This window comes from Centrocercus urophasianus, unplaced genomic scaffold (genome assembly GCF_019232065.1).
Source record: "Centrocercus urophasianus isolate 14NV4802_14NV808 unplaced genomic scaffold, USGS_Curo_1.0 seq_12, whole genome shotgun sequence".
Lineage (NCBI taxonomy): Eukaryota > Metazoa > Chordata > Aves > Galliformes > Phasianidae > Centrocercus > Centrocercus urophasianus.
In genome coordinates this window covers 9,213,566-9,230,553 of record NW_024884364.1, presented here as the reverse complement: position 1 = coordinate 9,230,553, position 16,988 = coordinate 9,213,566, and the positions used below count along the sequence as shown (strand labels likewise).

Below are 16,988 nucleotides of genomic sequence, written 5' to 3'. Positions count from 1 at the left end.
TTAAGATCAGCTTTACTTTTAAATGGATCTTTCCTAACCTAAAATATTAAAAACAGATGTTGGGGTTTTTGTTTGGGTTTTGGTTTGTTTGGGTTTTTTTGGGTTTGGTTTGGTTTGGTTTGTTTTGGGTTTTTTTGTTTTGTTTTGTTTTGTTTGTTGGTTGGTTGGTTGGTAGGTTGTTTTTCTTTTTTGCTTTTACTTTCTCATTTCCAAAGGAATTTTGCCTTTATATTTTTTTAACAGTTTTTTAACTGCTTAAAATTGATCTAATTTTTCTAAGTCTCCATATCATCCGATCTGGTTTCATTTTTACTTTCCTGTTTCTGATGGTTCTCCTGCCAAAATATGTCATTTTTGTTTATCTTTGCCCTATCTTGAAATATTTTTTTTTAAATTAAGTGTATATTTTTTCTTTCATTCTGGGGGTTTGTTTAAGGGCAGCTAGGTTCATAGAATATGTCACTAGTGTCCAGGAAACTTTGCAGAACTAATTACTATACAAGCTTTCAAAAAAGAGTCTGAGTATTGTTGAAAACAAGTTCTCATGCATGTTTGTATTGGCAGTAATTGGAAGGTAATAAAGGAAAATATGAAGACTGCAGTTCTGCTGTGTTAGTCAGAGATGTGCCAAAGTAACCCTAGGGAAATTCAGATAGTCATTAAAATAGGGGGTGTGTCCCCTCAGTCTATTGGTGATAGATTTTATTCCAAAAAATATTATTAATAAACAAAAAGGCTGTGATGCTTGCATTCCACAGGAAAAGGTTCTGATCTTTTCTCTGGTTGAGTAGTTTGATAATTTCAAATATACTTTTCTCCTTTTTAAGTACATTTGGAGGGGTCTTTTTGGACTTTTGGTTTAGATTATATCCCTAGGTAAAGTAAAGTATGTTTCCAACCATAATGTTTCTTGAGGAAATATAAATGCAGAAATAAAACCTAATAAAAATAAATACATATAAGAACACACACACACAAAAAAAAAAAAAAAAAAGAGAGAGAGAGAAAACAAAGACCATGAAGTAAAGATAAAATGTGTAGCATATATATAGGATATACTGTTCTGGGGTTTTTTGTTTGTTTGTTTGTTTGTTTCATGTTTAAAGGTATGAAACAAACAAAAAAAAAGTCACAATTAATTTACTCAAAGGCCATGCCGAGTAAGTCTTCATACCTCTACTGAACAGTAGAATCATAGAATGTTTTAGGTTAGAAGGGATCCGATACATCATCTGGCTCCAGCCGCCTGCTCTGGGCAGAGATACCACCCACTCAACCAGGTTTGCCCAAAGCCCCATCCAACACTTCCACGGATGACCACTTCTCTGGGCAACCTGCTTCAGTGCCACACCATCCTCGTGTTTAAGAATTTCTTCTTAATAGTAATCTCAATCTAAATAATGAGTTTAAATCATTACCCTTTGTTCAGTCACTGCACTGTCTCATAACAAATCCCTCCCCTAGTTTTCCCCCTCTAAATATTGGAAGGCCTCCACCTTGGAAGGCCTCCATTATAATATTGAAAAGCCTCCATTGTAAGGTCTGCACAGAGCCTTATCTTCTCTAGGCTAAATAATCCCAACTGGAAGCCAGAACCTTTTTGAAAGTTTATAGTAATATCCATACCACCTGCTCATGTCATTATCATTATCTAGGTGGTATTGCACTTAGCCAAAAGGTGCTAACGACATAGAAGAGAAAAATTTCCTGATGCATATAGATAAGTTTTTGTTAACAGCAAGGGTCAAAAGATGAGAACTACAGTGAAACCTGCAATGCTGTTAGGATAGGAATTTGAAGGTAATAGGGAAAAAAAAAAAAAAAAAAAAACCCTACAGAAAAAGCCTTGAGGTTTTTTTTTTTGTACTATTTATCACAAAACTGACAATTTTTTTTACTAAATTTCTGTTGATGCCACAGTCACTTGTAAGCACTTCTCTTTTCTCTTGGCCCTTCTCCTAGCCTGGTTAAGAGAGAAACTCCTCAAAGAAGCTAAGCATCATTTGCTGAAGGAAATGTTTCCTGCTGTTAACCTAGTTTTGTTTGTTATGTGTGGTGACACAGCAACTCACAGCACGTTCTCCAGAGAAAGAGAAGCTCAGTACATTGAAACAGTCCTGCATGATTGTTATTTAACCACAGGCACCTCACAACCTGTTGACCTTATATCCCAGGACTGGACCCAACTCCTCCAATCCTCAGCATTATGATGAAAACCTTTCTTCAGATATTCTCTGTTCTGCAGTCTTCCATCTTCTCCTTTTGCATGATTTGAAAAATGCAGGAACAGTTACATCTGCCAAGGTTCCATGTGGAATAGTGATTTCCTATGGTGGAAAAATGTGCTCTGCACAGTAATTACTGTTGAGTCAAGTCCATTTAATCTGTACAATGACTTTTATTGTCTTGTGCAGTTTGGAAGGATTTGGGAGGCCTAGTTCTCTCCCAAGTGTCTAAGACATCAGTCTTAAAGAGGTTAGAGGTGTGAGAGAGCTAGGTTGCTACGTATATTAGGTAGCAAAATATTTGGCATCACGGGTGCACAGATATAAAGATGGAATAAAGCCTGCAGTTTCTCATGAATATCAAATCTGGCTATGATGTAGGCATGGGATAATCATTATACAGCTTTCCTATTTGCCTTTCTTAACTTTGCCCTACATACCTTCTTGAACCTGTAAGTAATTCTCCCCAGACTTGTAGCTTGTGCTGAAATGCATACAATTGCAGCAAGTAAGCACCCATATTTTTACACATTTTTATATTCATAGAATCTTAGAATAGCTTAGTTTGGAAGGGACATTAAAAATTGAGTAGTTCCAATCCCTCTGCCATGGGCAGGGACGTCTCCCACTAGATTGGACAGACAAGAGCCCCGTTCAGCCTGGCCTTGTGCACTTCCAGGAATGAGGCATCCACAACTTCTTTGGGCTGTCAGCTGCAGGGCCACACTACCCTCTGAGCTAATTATTTCTTCCTAATGTCTAATCAGGTTCCAACCTCTTTTAGTTCAAAACCATTACCCCTTATCCTATCAGTACATCCCTGATAACGAGTCCCTCTCCAACTTTTCCGATCTTCCACCTGATGCGCAAAAAGGGAGATTTCATTTGGTTTTCTATGAAGAGACACACCATGGCTTTAAATTTACAGTCAGATCTGTAAACTCTATCACACCAGAAGCTCAATCCCAATTCTGGGATTCTCATTTTGTTCTGTGTTTAGTCTATTAGGGCCATTAGTCTATTAAGCCCATTGTGTCTTGTGCATCTCTCTAGCTGATAAAAAAAAATTGTTATTTATTAAGAGAAGTTCACTATGCAAGCACCCAGAGCATATGAAAAATATCTGTTACTGACTGACATGCACAGGGTAGATTATGGCTTGTAAGTCAAGGGGAAGGCATGAGGAGGTTGCTTTTGACTGGTGTAGACACGCTTCTGATCACAGTTCTTTGGCACAGAGCTCCTAGAGGTAAGCACAGGTACTGGGTGCGAAACTGAGCTGCTGCTGAGCAGTGAGAAATTCCCTGGTTCTGCCAGCCTGCAGCCCAGAGAGGTAAGATCGTAGCCATGTCTAGTCTCCACTCTGTAGCCCTCTTTCCTGCCTCATCTGGCTGGTGTCTTCTGTGCATCATTTTTAGTCTTGTGGCTAACTTTGAATCACTGTTTACCCACAGCATCTCACTGAATGTCAGCTGAGTTGCTGAATTAGCATTTGGTTGGTTCCCAGCAGAGCTATGTGGAAGAGAAATCATGAGATAACTGCAGTATAGACTGGTTTTTCAAGGTGATACTGTGAAAATTTAAGGTGACGCTGCACAATATGTTCCTATTATTTCCTATATTTGTTGTTGACATGTATTTAAGTGACCGGATCCTCACCTTGCATTTCAACAATGGCCTTATCTGTTGGAGGTGGTGAGACTGGGAGATATTGCATTGGATTTGTGTTCTTATGAATTAAAAATGAGCAAATATATAGAAGTGTACTTTACTCAATCTCTCCCTATGAAATTGTTTCTGACCTCACTTAAACTGCTCCTTTTGCCAGAACTGAAACTGCACATGCTAGAGGAGACTTAAACCAGTGGTGCATTAAATCAAACATTAATAATATTTGTGCAAAGAATTATGGAAAGGGTTGGTAAAATGCATGTTCAGAGAGGCTTTGAACAGTTAGGACAAAGAACACTTCAGTGTTTTCTAAGCAAGAAACAACGCCCTTGGGTTCCCTAAGAAATGAATAGCACCAAGGTGTATGTTGGCAGTTTGCTTGCTCCAGAATATGAGAAAACGGTTGGTAGGCAAAATTTTAATTCAGATGCTTTTTTTATTCTCCAGTTACGAATTCCATGTGAAACCTAGAAACCCCCTTGGTGAAGGTCCGAGTAGCAATGTTGTGGCTTTCAGTACTGAATCAGGTACAGACTTCCAAAGGTTTGACTGTAATTTTATTATCCATGTTTGTGAACCAACTTTAATCTATTTGTTTGAGATAGATGAAAGGTTCTCTTACTTCATTTTGTAAGTTTGATCTTGTTCTTTCTGATCTCCAGATTGGCTTATTACTACTCAGCATTAGTAGTGGCTAGGAGGTGAGGGCATAAGATGGTCATACTGAAGAGAAAAAGGCAGGAACACAGAGATCTTCTGGTGTTTCCCGTGAAGAAACAAACTTTAAAGAATGTTCAGTGTTTTAAGATCAATGTTCATGGTGTTTTTATAGTTATCAAACTCATTAGTATGTTCTAAATGGGGACATAAAGTTTTCCTTTGGGCTACTGTGTTTATACACAACTTGCTACCTGTTCAAAATGCTGTTGTGTCATAAATAATGATATCTTAAGGCTGAAAAAATGATCAAGCAGTAGTAGTTGGAACAGTTGGTGTTCCAGTATGTCTTCTTCCACCCTGTTTACTCTCTTGTGAAAACACTGAAGAGGTATACACAAGTCCGTTTTGAACACTGTCTCATTCTCAAGCTTCACTCTTGTCTGACTTAAAGGTGAGAATCAGAGATTGTCTTGTTTTCTGTATTTCAACTCCCAGTGAGGCTAACTCCAGTAGACATTAAATGATTCTGTGCAAGCTAGGTGTCTTCTTCTGTGTAGAAGTAGTTTCTGTTTGATAGTATTTAAGGACCATATAAATAAAAAAATGGGTTCAACCTCTTTGAAAGGACTTTCTTAATCTGTATTTTGAGCCAGGTGTAATAACATAATAGTCCTGGTCTAATGCTCACTGATGGATGAGAGTTTCAGTTGAGCAAGGGATTAGGCAGGGAGGATCTCAGACTAAGCCGCACGTATTTAAAACTGTGAATACACTCCTTGTAGTCCTAGATTGTCAAAACTGAATTAATGTTTATGCCAGGTGCAGTTTTCACAAATGACAAGGCTTATGTTCTGTCTCCTATTTAGCTTGGCCAAATGAAGCATTACATTTTATTTTGTCTTAATTGCACACATCCATTTCTCACATTTTGGGAGATCATAGCCAAGTCTTAAGTAGCAACTGTAACAGAAGTGTTTTTTTTTCTTTTATTTCAGTATACAAACTGAAATTAAAAATAAAAAAATAAAAAAAGAAGTGCAGTAGAATTGGATTTTACAGGTTTAAATTCCTGTTTTCACTAGAACCTGGTTTGAACACAAAGTCCCATAAGTAAAATTTTTAAAAGAACAAAAGAACATTGATGCTGTAGTTTCACACAGTGACATTTCTTTTTTAAATTCAATATGAAAGTAAACTTTGCTTCCAAAACACTTTCTATTTCACCACATGCAGCCTGTGTCAACAGTAGAAAATCACTTGACAATGCTTTTCCATTGGTATAATGGGAATGCTAATTTTACAATGTCTGATTGAATGTTTGTCTTATTTCCACAGCGGACCCAAGAGTGAGTGAGCCTATTTCAAGTAAGCCTTGTATAAATTATTCTGTCTTCTGATCAGGAATTTTTTCAGAAATAGTGTAATTTTAAGGGGGATGGTGGTGGTGGAGTTTCTGTACTGTACCAGTTAAATGAGCTATGGAATCGAATAGCTTTTGCACTTGAATTAATTCTTTCCATCCATATTCCTTGTCCAGAATACATGCCAGGCTGCTTGTTTACCTGAGCAGAATGCAATCAGTGTGATGTGATGCTCCCATGGCAGCTGGGATGGCTTCAAACCAATGTACACAGATGAGCCAAAGAAGGCCTCATATTTTCTCAGTTTTGTCATTAATTCAAAGGAAAGACTCTTCAAAATGAATAAGCTATTTCACACTTTTTAAGTGACTTAACAGAACACAGCTTGGAGGATATTATTTATCTGCCATTATGTTTTTTAAAAAATTCCTGCTTCTGAAGGGCTGCTCCACCTCCACTTTACGCCACTTGTAAGACTTGCTGTCTTCAGCAGGAGGTGGACTGAGCTTTTGAAGAACAGAGACCCGTTCATGCAAACTGAGCTCTTTCTGCATTTGTGATGGACAACACTGACAAAATTGACAGCATTTATTTTTTTTGTCACGTGATTCATGACACTTTTATGTATTTTTTTAATCACACGTTTTGCTGCAAGTTGACCTTCCTGTCTTGATTCCACATAGAAACAATGACTGCATCACATACATTGTAAATGAAATTTTGGCAACAGAAGGACAGAGTTCCCTTAATAAGTGAGAGCTCCCAACTGGCTTCTCTGACACAGAAAGCAGAAGCAGTTCACTGCATCAGTCATAGCTGAGCACTCAGTGCTTCCCTGACATAGCTTTCATGCTCAAAATGCAGGTGACAGGTGATACTAGAATATTTCAAAGTGCTTTCTGCTCCATCAAGATTTCTATTTACTAGAATATATTTGTCATATATGATTTTATACAAACTGCCGTACTTTAGTATCTTTATTTCTCTCATGCAGTGGGAAAGGATGCTATCTGGACTGAAATCCCATTCAATTCTGACTCTTACTCAGAATGCAGAGGGAAACAGTATGTGAAAAGGACCTGGTATAAGAAGTTTGTAGGTGTGCAGCTGTGTAATTCGTTAAGATACAAGATATACCTCAGCGATTCACTTACAGGTAAGATAAATCAGTGTTGTTCACATTATAAACCCTTCAAAAATACGAAGAACTAAGAGGCTTAACAAGATGGGCACTGTTGAAGTGTGATTAAGTATGATTAATGTAGTCCCTAGACAGATTGATCATAAATAATAGTCTGCTTGTGCTCAGTAGTCATTGTTTGCTATTGAGTTTTCAGACTCAAGTGTTACTTCTCCACAATCATTGTCTGATTTACAGCACCTGTTGGTATCCTGGGGGATCTTACAGAAAACTAATAAATAACAGATGTCTGACAGTCATTAGCTTATGCTATAATGGCACTAAATCTGTGTTTAAATCATAACCTGTAACAGTTCTTAGTAGAGGATCAGGGCCTAATTTTAGATCAGGGTTAGAGTGCGTTCATTCCCATTCCATTTCATAAACTTCTTGTTCTTTTATTACTATGGGACTTATAAGTACATTACTTCAACTCTAGTGGACAAATTTCTCTCACCTGCTTTGACATTTTTGTTTTCACATTGCCCATTTTTGTTTTTGATCTCTTGTTGTCATCCTCCTTCTTCTGATGTTATGCTTTATTACTAACAGCAGCCTCCTGTCCTTAGTTTCTCAGGTTCTATTCAGTGTCCCACAGTCATTAGCAAATGAGGTAGTTCAGACCTGAATCAAGTGACATGTCCAGTGTCTGAACTAGAGAAGAAGTCTGTAGTATTGGTTTTCATTTGATTGATAGTTAAGCAGAACTTTGTTTCTCATGGAGATTGCAAAAGGTGTATCTGGAGATATTTTAATTAATAATCCTTTCAAAGTTCCTGGTTTCCTTCTGTATGAAGTCTTTTCTTAATGTCTCCATTATTATGGCTTTAGTATAAGATCCAGAGCACAAAGAATGTAAAAAACCCATACATGGCTAATGTCTCAGGGTGTAAGTTAGGCAGACAGTATGTTTATCATGTTGAACTGAGTTAGCTAGGAGAGACTGATTGGATCATCCTCCATAACCTAACACTGCCCTATCTGTGAGCTCAGCAACTCACAACAGCATGGCTCAGTGGTCTCTGTGTGTGGTAACAGGGAATGAAAAGGGGAACAGGAACCATAAGACAGCCTGTGCCAAAGTAACATTAAGCTGCCATCACTGTTTCCCCATGAGCAGACAAAGAAGGAAAGCCCAGTCATTTATACTAAGTACAGTACCTCATGCGTAAGTAATACCTTGGCAATTATGTGAATAAAAAGATGATTTTGAACAGAGGTATCTTTCATTCAGCTGTTGCTGCACTAACCAGCTGTGATCAAATGACAGAAGCTGGCAATGAGGCATAGTGTATCACACAACCAGCCAATAGAGGAAATGGCAGTGCTAATTTAGCAGGACTACGCTATAGCTCTAAATCAAGAGAATTAACACTGCAATGAAAGCTACTTCAATCTTAGAATAAAAGTGTAACATGTCAGGAGCCCATTTTCCTATTTTTGTTAGATTGGTTTTGTTCTTGCTGGAAGGATGGCGATTTAACTTGGCTGGGGAAAGACCATGACAGCCACATTGTATTCATTATACTTGCTAAGCTTGGTTCTTGCACTTGAATTCTTATGAACAGTGTTGACCACTTGTCACAATATTTGAAGGAACTGAAATATTTATGTAGGAGGAAAGCTGTTCTGTGATTTTTTTCCCACCTATCTCCTAGGTGAGGCTGTCATGGCATGGCCTCCGTATTTCAGTGGGATAATTTCCAATCTGAAGCCAAACTCTGCTTTTTACTGTCATACCCTGTCCTGTCATGTTTCCAAGCCCAGGAGAAGTGTATCTGCTAGAACTGCCAGCTCTGCAGTGTGCCAGGAGCAAAAGGTCTTTATTCAACGTTATGCTGAAAGTATCTCCCAAAGCTTTGCTGTTGAAGCAGCAAAATGATCTTGATATTTGGGTGCATTGTGGACACACCATTGCATAAGGCCACCAAAAACTGAACCTCTGCACGCTTGTTTTTAGCATGAATTTGTACTTCTATTGTTGCAGAAATCACAATGTGTAGAATCAAAATAGTATTTAATTTTCTTAAGAGCATCACAAGGGAGCTCTGAGAAAAAAATTATGCCAGAATTACTATCCCCAAAAGCGAAAGACAAGTCTAGCAGTTTTTTGTTAGCAAAATGTTTAAAGAGTGTTCCTTTATCGAGGAATTGGACTGTATGAATTTAATTCATAGTCACCAAGAATGCTGTTGAGCGATGTATGGCAGTTACTTGAATTGTGCATGAGTTATGATGTGGACTAGAAGACCGTGTGTATCTGAAAGTTACTGTTCTTTTGTTAGCCGTAAGGTATCTGCTTTATTCTGTCCCTACTGAAGAAAAGCTGATCCATGTTACACATGCCAGAACTGTTCTATAAAGCACCATCTACTGCTGATCTCATTTAACAGTACTCCAGAGCAGTCACAGTAAGCATTCCAGAAAATCAGGCCACCTAAAAAAAAGCATTTATTGGGCATGAGAAAAGGATAAATTCTATGTGTGATGTTCAACAGCCACGGAAAGAAAAGGCAAAACAAGAAAAACAACCATGCAGTTTTGGGCAGCCTGAATGTTCTCAACTTCAGCTCCAAAATTTACCAAGAGGAACTCCCACTGACCAATTCTCACGTGGGAAAAAATATGCTTGCAGCCAAAGCTAGACAGTAATAAATTATTTTCTAAACCTAGACCGTCAAGTGGAGGCGAGAATTTTTGGCAAAGTATTGATCAGACCACAGAAACACGAGAAAGAGTGAATTTATTGGTAGGCTGCTAGTTATTAATTGAACTTTAGGGAGTAGTATGAGCTACCTCACCACCTGTCACACAGCCAGGTGGGCACAGATTCAGGGCCACAGGAGACCCAACATCTAATGAACAACTGGACATTGTGCTTAGCTTATACCCAAGCACTGAGCCTTAGTTGTCACCTTTGCTTTAATAGTCACAGCCTGAAGCTGGATGTGTCACGAAATGCTGTGAAAGATCAGACAAAATGCTGATCTTATCTGAAGATGTTTCCTGTCTAGGCCTTGGAAGTGAAGACGACACGTTTTCCTCCATCTTTTGAACAGAACTTTGCAAATCTTCTTGCAAATCATATCAATAAGTAAAAACCACTGTCAAAATTCCTTCACTGGGAGTCCTCAACGGGTTAAGGACAGCCTGTAATGTCAGCACACACTGTTTGGTACTTACGATCTTCTTTTCTGCTCAGTCACAGTCAAGGGTCCTGTTAAACAGCCCTGCAAGGGACTATATGGGTCCATTTCACGTTCTGAATAAGTATTTACTACACCGGGATCATGTATGAGTTAAGGGATATCACTTGCTCGTACAAGCTGTAAAGTTTTAGAACAGGGTTTGCATGTGTCATGAGGTGGGCAAAAAAGACTTCTTCAAATATTCTCAGGACTTCCCAACAGGGAACCTTCTATTAACATTGCTAGCAAAACTTATCTCATTTTTTTATACAATCAGAATGAGGTTCTAGGTAGTAACAGAATTTTGCTTACTGTATGAAAGTTAAGGAGGGGAAAAGTATGTCCAGGCATGGATTTTGGCAGAGTGGGGTGCTGCTGTCAACAGCCATGAGTGCTGCGCTTGCACTACGCACTTAATGCTCTAATTACAGCAGCAGATCCTGAGAGGTAAAGAATGGTTGCATTCGCTTTGGCTTCCCTACAGAGCTAAGAGTATCAATCTCTGGTGGGTGGCTTCAGCCTTCACTAAACGGGACATGAATTTTCAACTTTGCTGCTTATTTCCTTTCAGGAAAATTCTATAACATAGGAGACCAGAGGGGCCATGGAGAAGATCACTGCCAATTTGTAGACTCGTTCTTAGATGGAAGGACAGGACAGCAAGATGATCTACCAGTCAAAGACGGTAATTCTTTAAGAATGTCACTGCAACAGTCCTTGGCAGTTCCTTTGTTTGTCTGTTTCTTTTTCTTGCCAGTAAACTGAGGGCCCACTGCCAGGGTGGGCAATGAACAAGGGCTGTCGGCTCTGCAGGCAGAAGAGATGAGAAATTGCTGAAGATGAAAATTGTGATTAAAAATTGTGGTTAAAAAACTTTACATGAGCCAGCAGCGTGCTCTTGCAGCCTAGAAGACCAACTGTATCCTGGGCTGCATGGCGAGGGAGAGGATTGTCCCTCTCTCCTCTGTCCTCATGAGGTCCCAGCTGGAGTACTGCATCCAGGTCTGGGGCACCAGGCATAAGAAAGATGTGGAGCTGTTAGACTCCTGTACTGAAGAGGCCCACGAAAATGATCAGAGGGCTGGAGCACCTCTCCTGCAAAGACAGGCTGAGGGAGCAGGGCTTGTTCAGTCTGGGGAAGAGAATGCTTTGGGAAGGCCTCATTGTGACCTTCCAGTACTTAAAAGGAGCTTATCAGCAGGAGGGAAATCAACTTTTTACCTGGGAAGGACAAGGGAGAATGGTTTTAAACTATAAGAGTAGAGATATGGATTAGATGTCATGGGGAAATTTTTCATTGAGAGTGTGGTGAGGCCGTGGCACAGGCTGCCCTGAGAAGCTGTGGGTGCTCTATCCCTGGAGGCATTCAAGGCCAGGCTGGATGGGGCAGCCTGAGCTGGTGAGTGGCAGCCCTGCCTACAGCAGGGAGGTTGGAACTGTGTGGACTTTAAGGTCACTTCCAACCCGAGTTGTTCTGTGATTCTATCATTCTAAGATGAGCCATGACTTACTTAATAAAGACCATTATGGGTCAGGTTCTGTGAGGTAGTAAACAGCCTCCCTCCTGTTTAAAACATTCCAACAGGTTATTCACACTTGGTATTGCATATTTAAACACAACTGCAGTTTTCAGTTTGCATAGCGGCATGAAGTGTTATGCTGAAACTAGTAAGGTTAATGTTAAATGTCATAAATCATCACTTGAGCATCAAACAGCTCTGTTTAGTGCTAATGAGAAACTAAAGAGTTATTACTGGAAAATATAATTCATGCTGCAGTAATTCTGAATACACTAATTCAAGGTGGGTGCCCAAAATGCTGGTCTGGTCTAAGGGGACGGGGTGTGGATGTACTACAGGCAGCCCTGCCTATTTTTTAACGTTCCCCAGGCTCAAGTGTAAGCAAGTTCTGTCAGCTGAGCCTCCTCCTTGCTTGTTTGCAGCATTACCACTGCAATGCGTTCCACCCTCTTGTAAGAACATCGTCTGTATTGATACAGGTGTGCGTGCCGAATGAGTAATGGAGCATTTTGATGAGAAAAAAAGTCAGAATAGCTTTCAAGATGGTATTGACCAGACCTTCACGTATTTAGTGCTTTGTTTGTAAAACGTCTCGCCAAAGTGCATGAATGCATTGTGGTAGGTGTAGGTTAGGGTGAGGGTTAGGCTTTACTTCTCCCTCAGTCAGTGTTCCACACTTGTAAAGGAGTTTTGTTTGAATAAGGAATTGTCTGAGTCCAGTTCAGCATTGCCAGGACAGCTGCCCTCTCAATTGTATCAGATTCACTTATTAAAGAAGATTTTATAAATGTGAAATAAGCTTATGAGGTAGGTAAAGCCAATCTGTTTCCAGCTACTGGATTTAGCTGGCTGGATTCATAAACTGCATTCATTTTTAGCTTGAAAACCTAAACAAATACAAATACAATCCACCAACAAAAAAGAAAGTGAAAGACCAACCTGCAACTCGTTTTTCTAGTACATGACAGGAACAGAGGAAAGAGCAGGCGTACATTGCTGCTCTGTTCCTCCCTGGTTGTGGCAAGACAATTCAAACCAGAGTTAATGGTGTGTATGTTTCACCTGAAATGCAGGAAAGGAATGATAGCTGTGGTGTATTGTTAGCCATTAATGGGATCATATGCAAGCTCCATGGGAGCTCAGAAGAAGGTACTTTCTAATGGCTTCCTGCAAACAAACTCCATTCTCTGTTCTAGGATTTTTCAGGGCAGTTCGTCAGGAACCTGTCAAGTTTGGAAAAATAGGTGGGGAGACTCACATCAACTACGTGCGCTGGTATGAGTGTGGAACATCAATTCCTGGGAAATGGTAGATGTGATGGGGACCTGGTGAAGAGACCCAGCACCAAGCACCCTTGCGAATGCCCCAAGCAAGCTCAAAGATGAGAATGTATGGTATGCCTGTCACTTACACAAGTTTGCTGGCGTGTAAGATTTATGCAAGTCTAATGCCAATACTGCATTAATTGTGTAATAGCGTAGGCTGCTTACTGTAGTTATCCAGTTTTACAGATTTGTCTTTAGATTGGAAAAAAAAAAAACCACAGGGTAGGGACACGGTGTAGGATAATGTATAGGGAAGCTGGCTCCCTATTCTTGAGGTATGGTTTCTAAGGTATTTTAAGAGATACGGTGTGTATATTATTTATCACAATGTTGTAATAAATGTTTAAGGCACAGTTATGGTAAAAGTTGGTCATGGAATGCAGTATGTGTTAGTTTTTAAATATTCACTGGTCTTGTAACGTAAGTGCCATAAGCTATCTGCCCAGGTAAATCTGCCATGTTTCCCCCATCATAAATTATAAAAAAGTCCCCACAGGTTTTAATAACCAGGAAACTTGAAGTGCTTTCTCCTTACACGTACAAACAGCCCATACTCCTGCCCAAATACTGAGTGTAATTGTGTGTGGATCTTTGAATGATAGAGTTTGTGTTTTTTTCCATATTTGTTTCCAAATGCAAGTTTCACCTCCAGCAAAACCTTCAGTAAGGTCGGCCCGTGGCTATGGAGTTAGAAGTGCTGCAGTGGTTAGTGAGGCAGTGGTTTGTGTTCCTCTAATGAAAGCAGGCAGGTACACGTGTATGTGGAGAAACATGAAACTGGTCTCCGTTGCTGTGGCATACCGTAGAAGTGCTGTTTTCAGAGACTGAGTGGTTCAAAAATGAGACGTATGTACATTGCAGGAAGGTCTGGGACAGTAAGTGAAATGAGAAAAATAAGCGGTCATAATGGCGTCATCGGTCAGATTTGGTTTATTAAGAAGGAATGCTTTAAAACATTGCTCATTGGGGAAAAAGGGGAAATAGTGATAACTGAACTTTTAAAACTGCTTTACGGCAATTAAAACCTCTCTCAAAGCTACTTGTTGTACTGCTTGAACATTTATGTACTAAATAAAGAGATGTAGGTTTTTTTTTTTTAAAAGGTGTTATTCATTACATTACTAATGTATTGAAAAATATGAGCAGGACACCCAGATATATATATAGTAGAAATAGCCATTTATAGAAAATGCCTTATAAAGTACATTGCAGGTACACTGTACTCCTAATAAAATATTTTTTAATCAAGCGTTTCTGCTATTGTTTTACATGCAAGCAAGTGCTAGTTTCCGTGCCAACGGCTGTGGCAGAAGGGGGTCCTGTGGAAGAGGCCCCTGCTGAATAGTTGGGTGACCACCTGATGTGTTAGGGTTGAGGAGCAAGTAGCAGCAATGACATTCCACAGCTTCCTGATGTATGTGTGCCTGGTTAGGAGAGCAGTGACACACAGGGATGTGGAAGGTAGAAATTTTTTCAGCTCCTGCTTTATTTCCTAATTTGTCTTGATGAGAGTTCAAGCAACGTGCTGCTCCATTTCATGACTTTATTCCCTCCTCTCAGTTTTATGTATTCCTAGAATCCATAAGACGGAAAATATTAACTAAGAGAGTGTTTTGCCCTTTGCTGTTCATATGGTTTACTGAATTCTTTTACAGATTTCAATCTGCTTTTCCTTGGCTCAGCACTGAGTCACTGGGATCACACTCTCAGATTTTTCAGGGTAGCGAAGGACCTGTGTTAGGTTGTTCCCCTTTAACAGTTCTTTATAAAAATATGGATTTGGCTTCATCTTTTAACTAATGAACCAGTTCTCCCCCTACCCTGGTTAAAGTATTTAAGGGGTTAATTCTAAGATTCTATTTATTAGCTGTAGATATATTTGGATAAAGTTACCTGACAATTAACAACAGCAGACAGTGCAAAACCATCTGCTGCTGCATGGTGGCTGCAAGAGCTTTACAATGGGTTTGCAAGGGAAGATAACAAGGAGTAGAACAGCATAGCTGAGTTAGAGGGACAGAGTTAGGTGGTAGTGGGGGCTCTAACCCTGCTGCACACTTGAAACCTTATGATGATGAAGGCAACAGGAAGACTAATGGTAAATACTTCAAAAGAATTAAGGATTTATCCTCCAGGAAGATGACAAGACCAGCTGCCCAGCTGAAGTATCTCTACACCAACACACACAGCTTGGGAAATAAACAGCAGGAGTTGGAAGCCACCGTGCTACTGGAAAACCATGATGTAGTTGCTGTCACCAAAACCCACTGGGATGATTCCCATGACTGATGGCTGCAAGCTGCTCAGAAGAGACTGGTGAGGAAGGAGGGGAGAAAGTGCTGCCCTTTACATCAAGGGAGGAATAGAGTGTGAAGAGCTGTCCCTTAAGAACGACCACGAGCAAGTGGAAAGCCTGTGGGTGACAGAGACAGAAGCAACAAAGGGAGACTTGTGGTTTGGGGGTCCACAGCAGGATGCCTGATCAAGTGGAGCCTGTTGGTGAAGCCTTCCTCCTCCAGCTTCAGCAGGCGTCGTGTTTGCAGGCTGTCGCCCTGTTGGGAGACTTCAACCACCCTGACTCTGCTGGGAACGTAGCACAGTGAGCTGTGAGTGATCCACAATGCTCCTGGAACGTATTGAGGACAACTTCCTGAGCCACGTAACAGCCCAACCAGGGGGGATGCAATGCAGGACCTGCTGCTCACCAACATGAGTGAACTGATGGGTGACATCAAGATTGAAGGCTGCAGGGGCTGTAGTGACCATACAGTGGTGGAGTTCACACTCTTAAGGGATATTGGACAGGCAAAGGGTAAAATCAGGAAGTTTAATTTTAAGAAAGCCAAATTCCAGCTTTTCAGGTAATTAGTCAACAGAACCCCCTGGAAATCTGTCAAGGACAAGGGCGTGGAGCAGAACTGGTGGAGCTTTAAATAAAGGAAGGCGAGAGAATGGCATGGCTGAACCAGAACCTGCCGGTCAAACTGGACAGCAATAAGGAAATGTGCAGGCAGTCCACAGGTACCCTGGGTGGAGAGCAGAGGTGCTGCTGGGCTGTGTAGGGATGGGTCAGGAAGAATAAGGCCCAAAAGGAACTGGAGTTGGCAAGGGGTACATCTTCTGTAGGCACATCAACTGGTAAAGAAGTCCAGGAGTGCGAACCATCCTAGTGAGCAAGTCAGGCAGGCTGGCGACAACAGACAAGCAGAAGGCTGAAGTACTCAACATCTTTTTTGCCTCAGGCAACTGGTCTACACACAGCCTTTAAGTGGATGGTTTAGAAGGTGGGATCTCAGGGAGCGACCCCCTTCCTGCTGTAAGCAAAGATTGGTTTTGTGACCATCTGAGGAACCTGAATGTCACTAAGTTTACAGGTACCAATGAAATGCATGCCAGAGTCCTAAGGGAATTGGCTGAAACAGTCACCAAGCTGCTGTCAATGATATTTGAAAAGTCACGGTGGTCAAGTGAATTTCCTGCTAACTGGAAAAATGGCAGTGTTGCACCCATTTTTAAGAAGGGTAGAAAGGATGATCCAGGGAACTACCAACCTGTCAGCCTCACCTCTGTGCAGGGGAATATCCTGGTAGCTATGCTAAGGTAGCGAAGGAGGTGATATGAGATAACCAGCACCTCTCCTATGAGAACAGGCTGAGAAAGATGGAGCAACCCAAAGAGAAGGTTCTGATGTGACCTGAGAGCAGCCTTTCAGTATCTAAAAGGGAGCTGGCCTTGTAAGAAAGAAGGAGACAGATTCTTTATCACAGTTTGCTGTATTAGCACAAGGGGAAATGGTTTCAAATTGAAAGAAGGGAGATTTGGACTGTATATAAGGAAGAAGTTTTTTAAAATAAGGGT

At 40.5% G+C, this 16,988-nt stretch overlaps 1 protein-coding gene across 9 annotated transcripts in view; it reads left to right on the top strand.

The window, feature by feature from the left end:
• LOC122156051 (ABI family member 3 binding protein) overlaps positions 1-14,378 on the top strand; it is a 121,010-nt gene extending 106,632 nt beyond the window's left edge. For all 9 annotated transcript variants that reach the window (XM_042810512.1, XM_042810507.1, XM_042810504.1 and 6 more), the window contains 5 exons: positions 4,344-4,423; positions 5,892-5,921; positions 6,912-7,073; positions 10,857-10,970; positions 13,002-14,378. In XM_042810512.1, coding sequence (XP_042666446.1) covers positions 4,344-4,423; positions 5,892-5,921; positions 6,912-7,073; positions 10,857-10,970; positions 13,002-13,117 — 502 coding nt within the window. In that variant the 3' untranslated portion in view covers positions 13,118-14,378. The remainder of the gene's footprint in view (positions 1-4,343; positions 4,424-5,891; positions 5,922-6,911; positions 7,074-10,856; positions 10,971-13,001) is intronic.
• Positions 14,379-16,988: the final 2,610 nt, after the last annotated feature.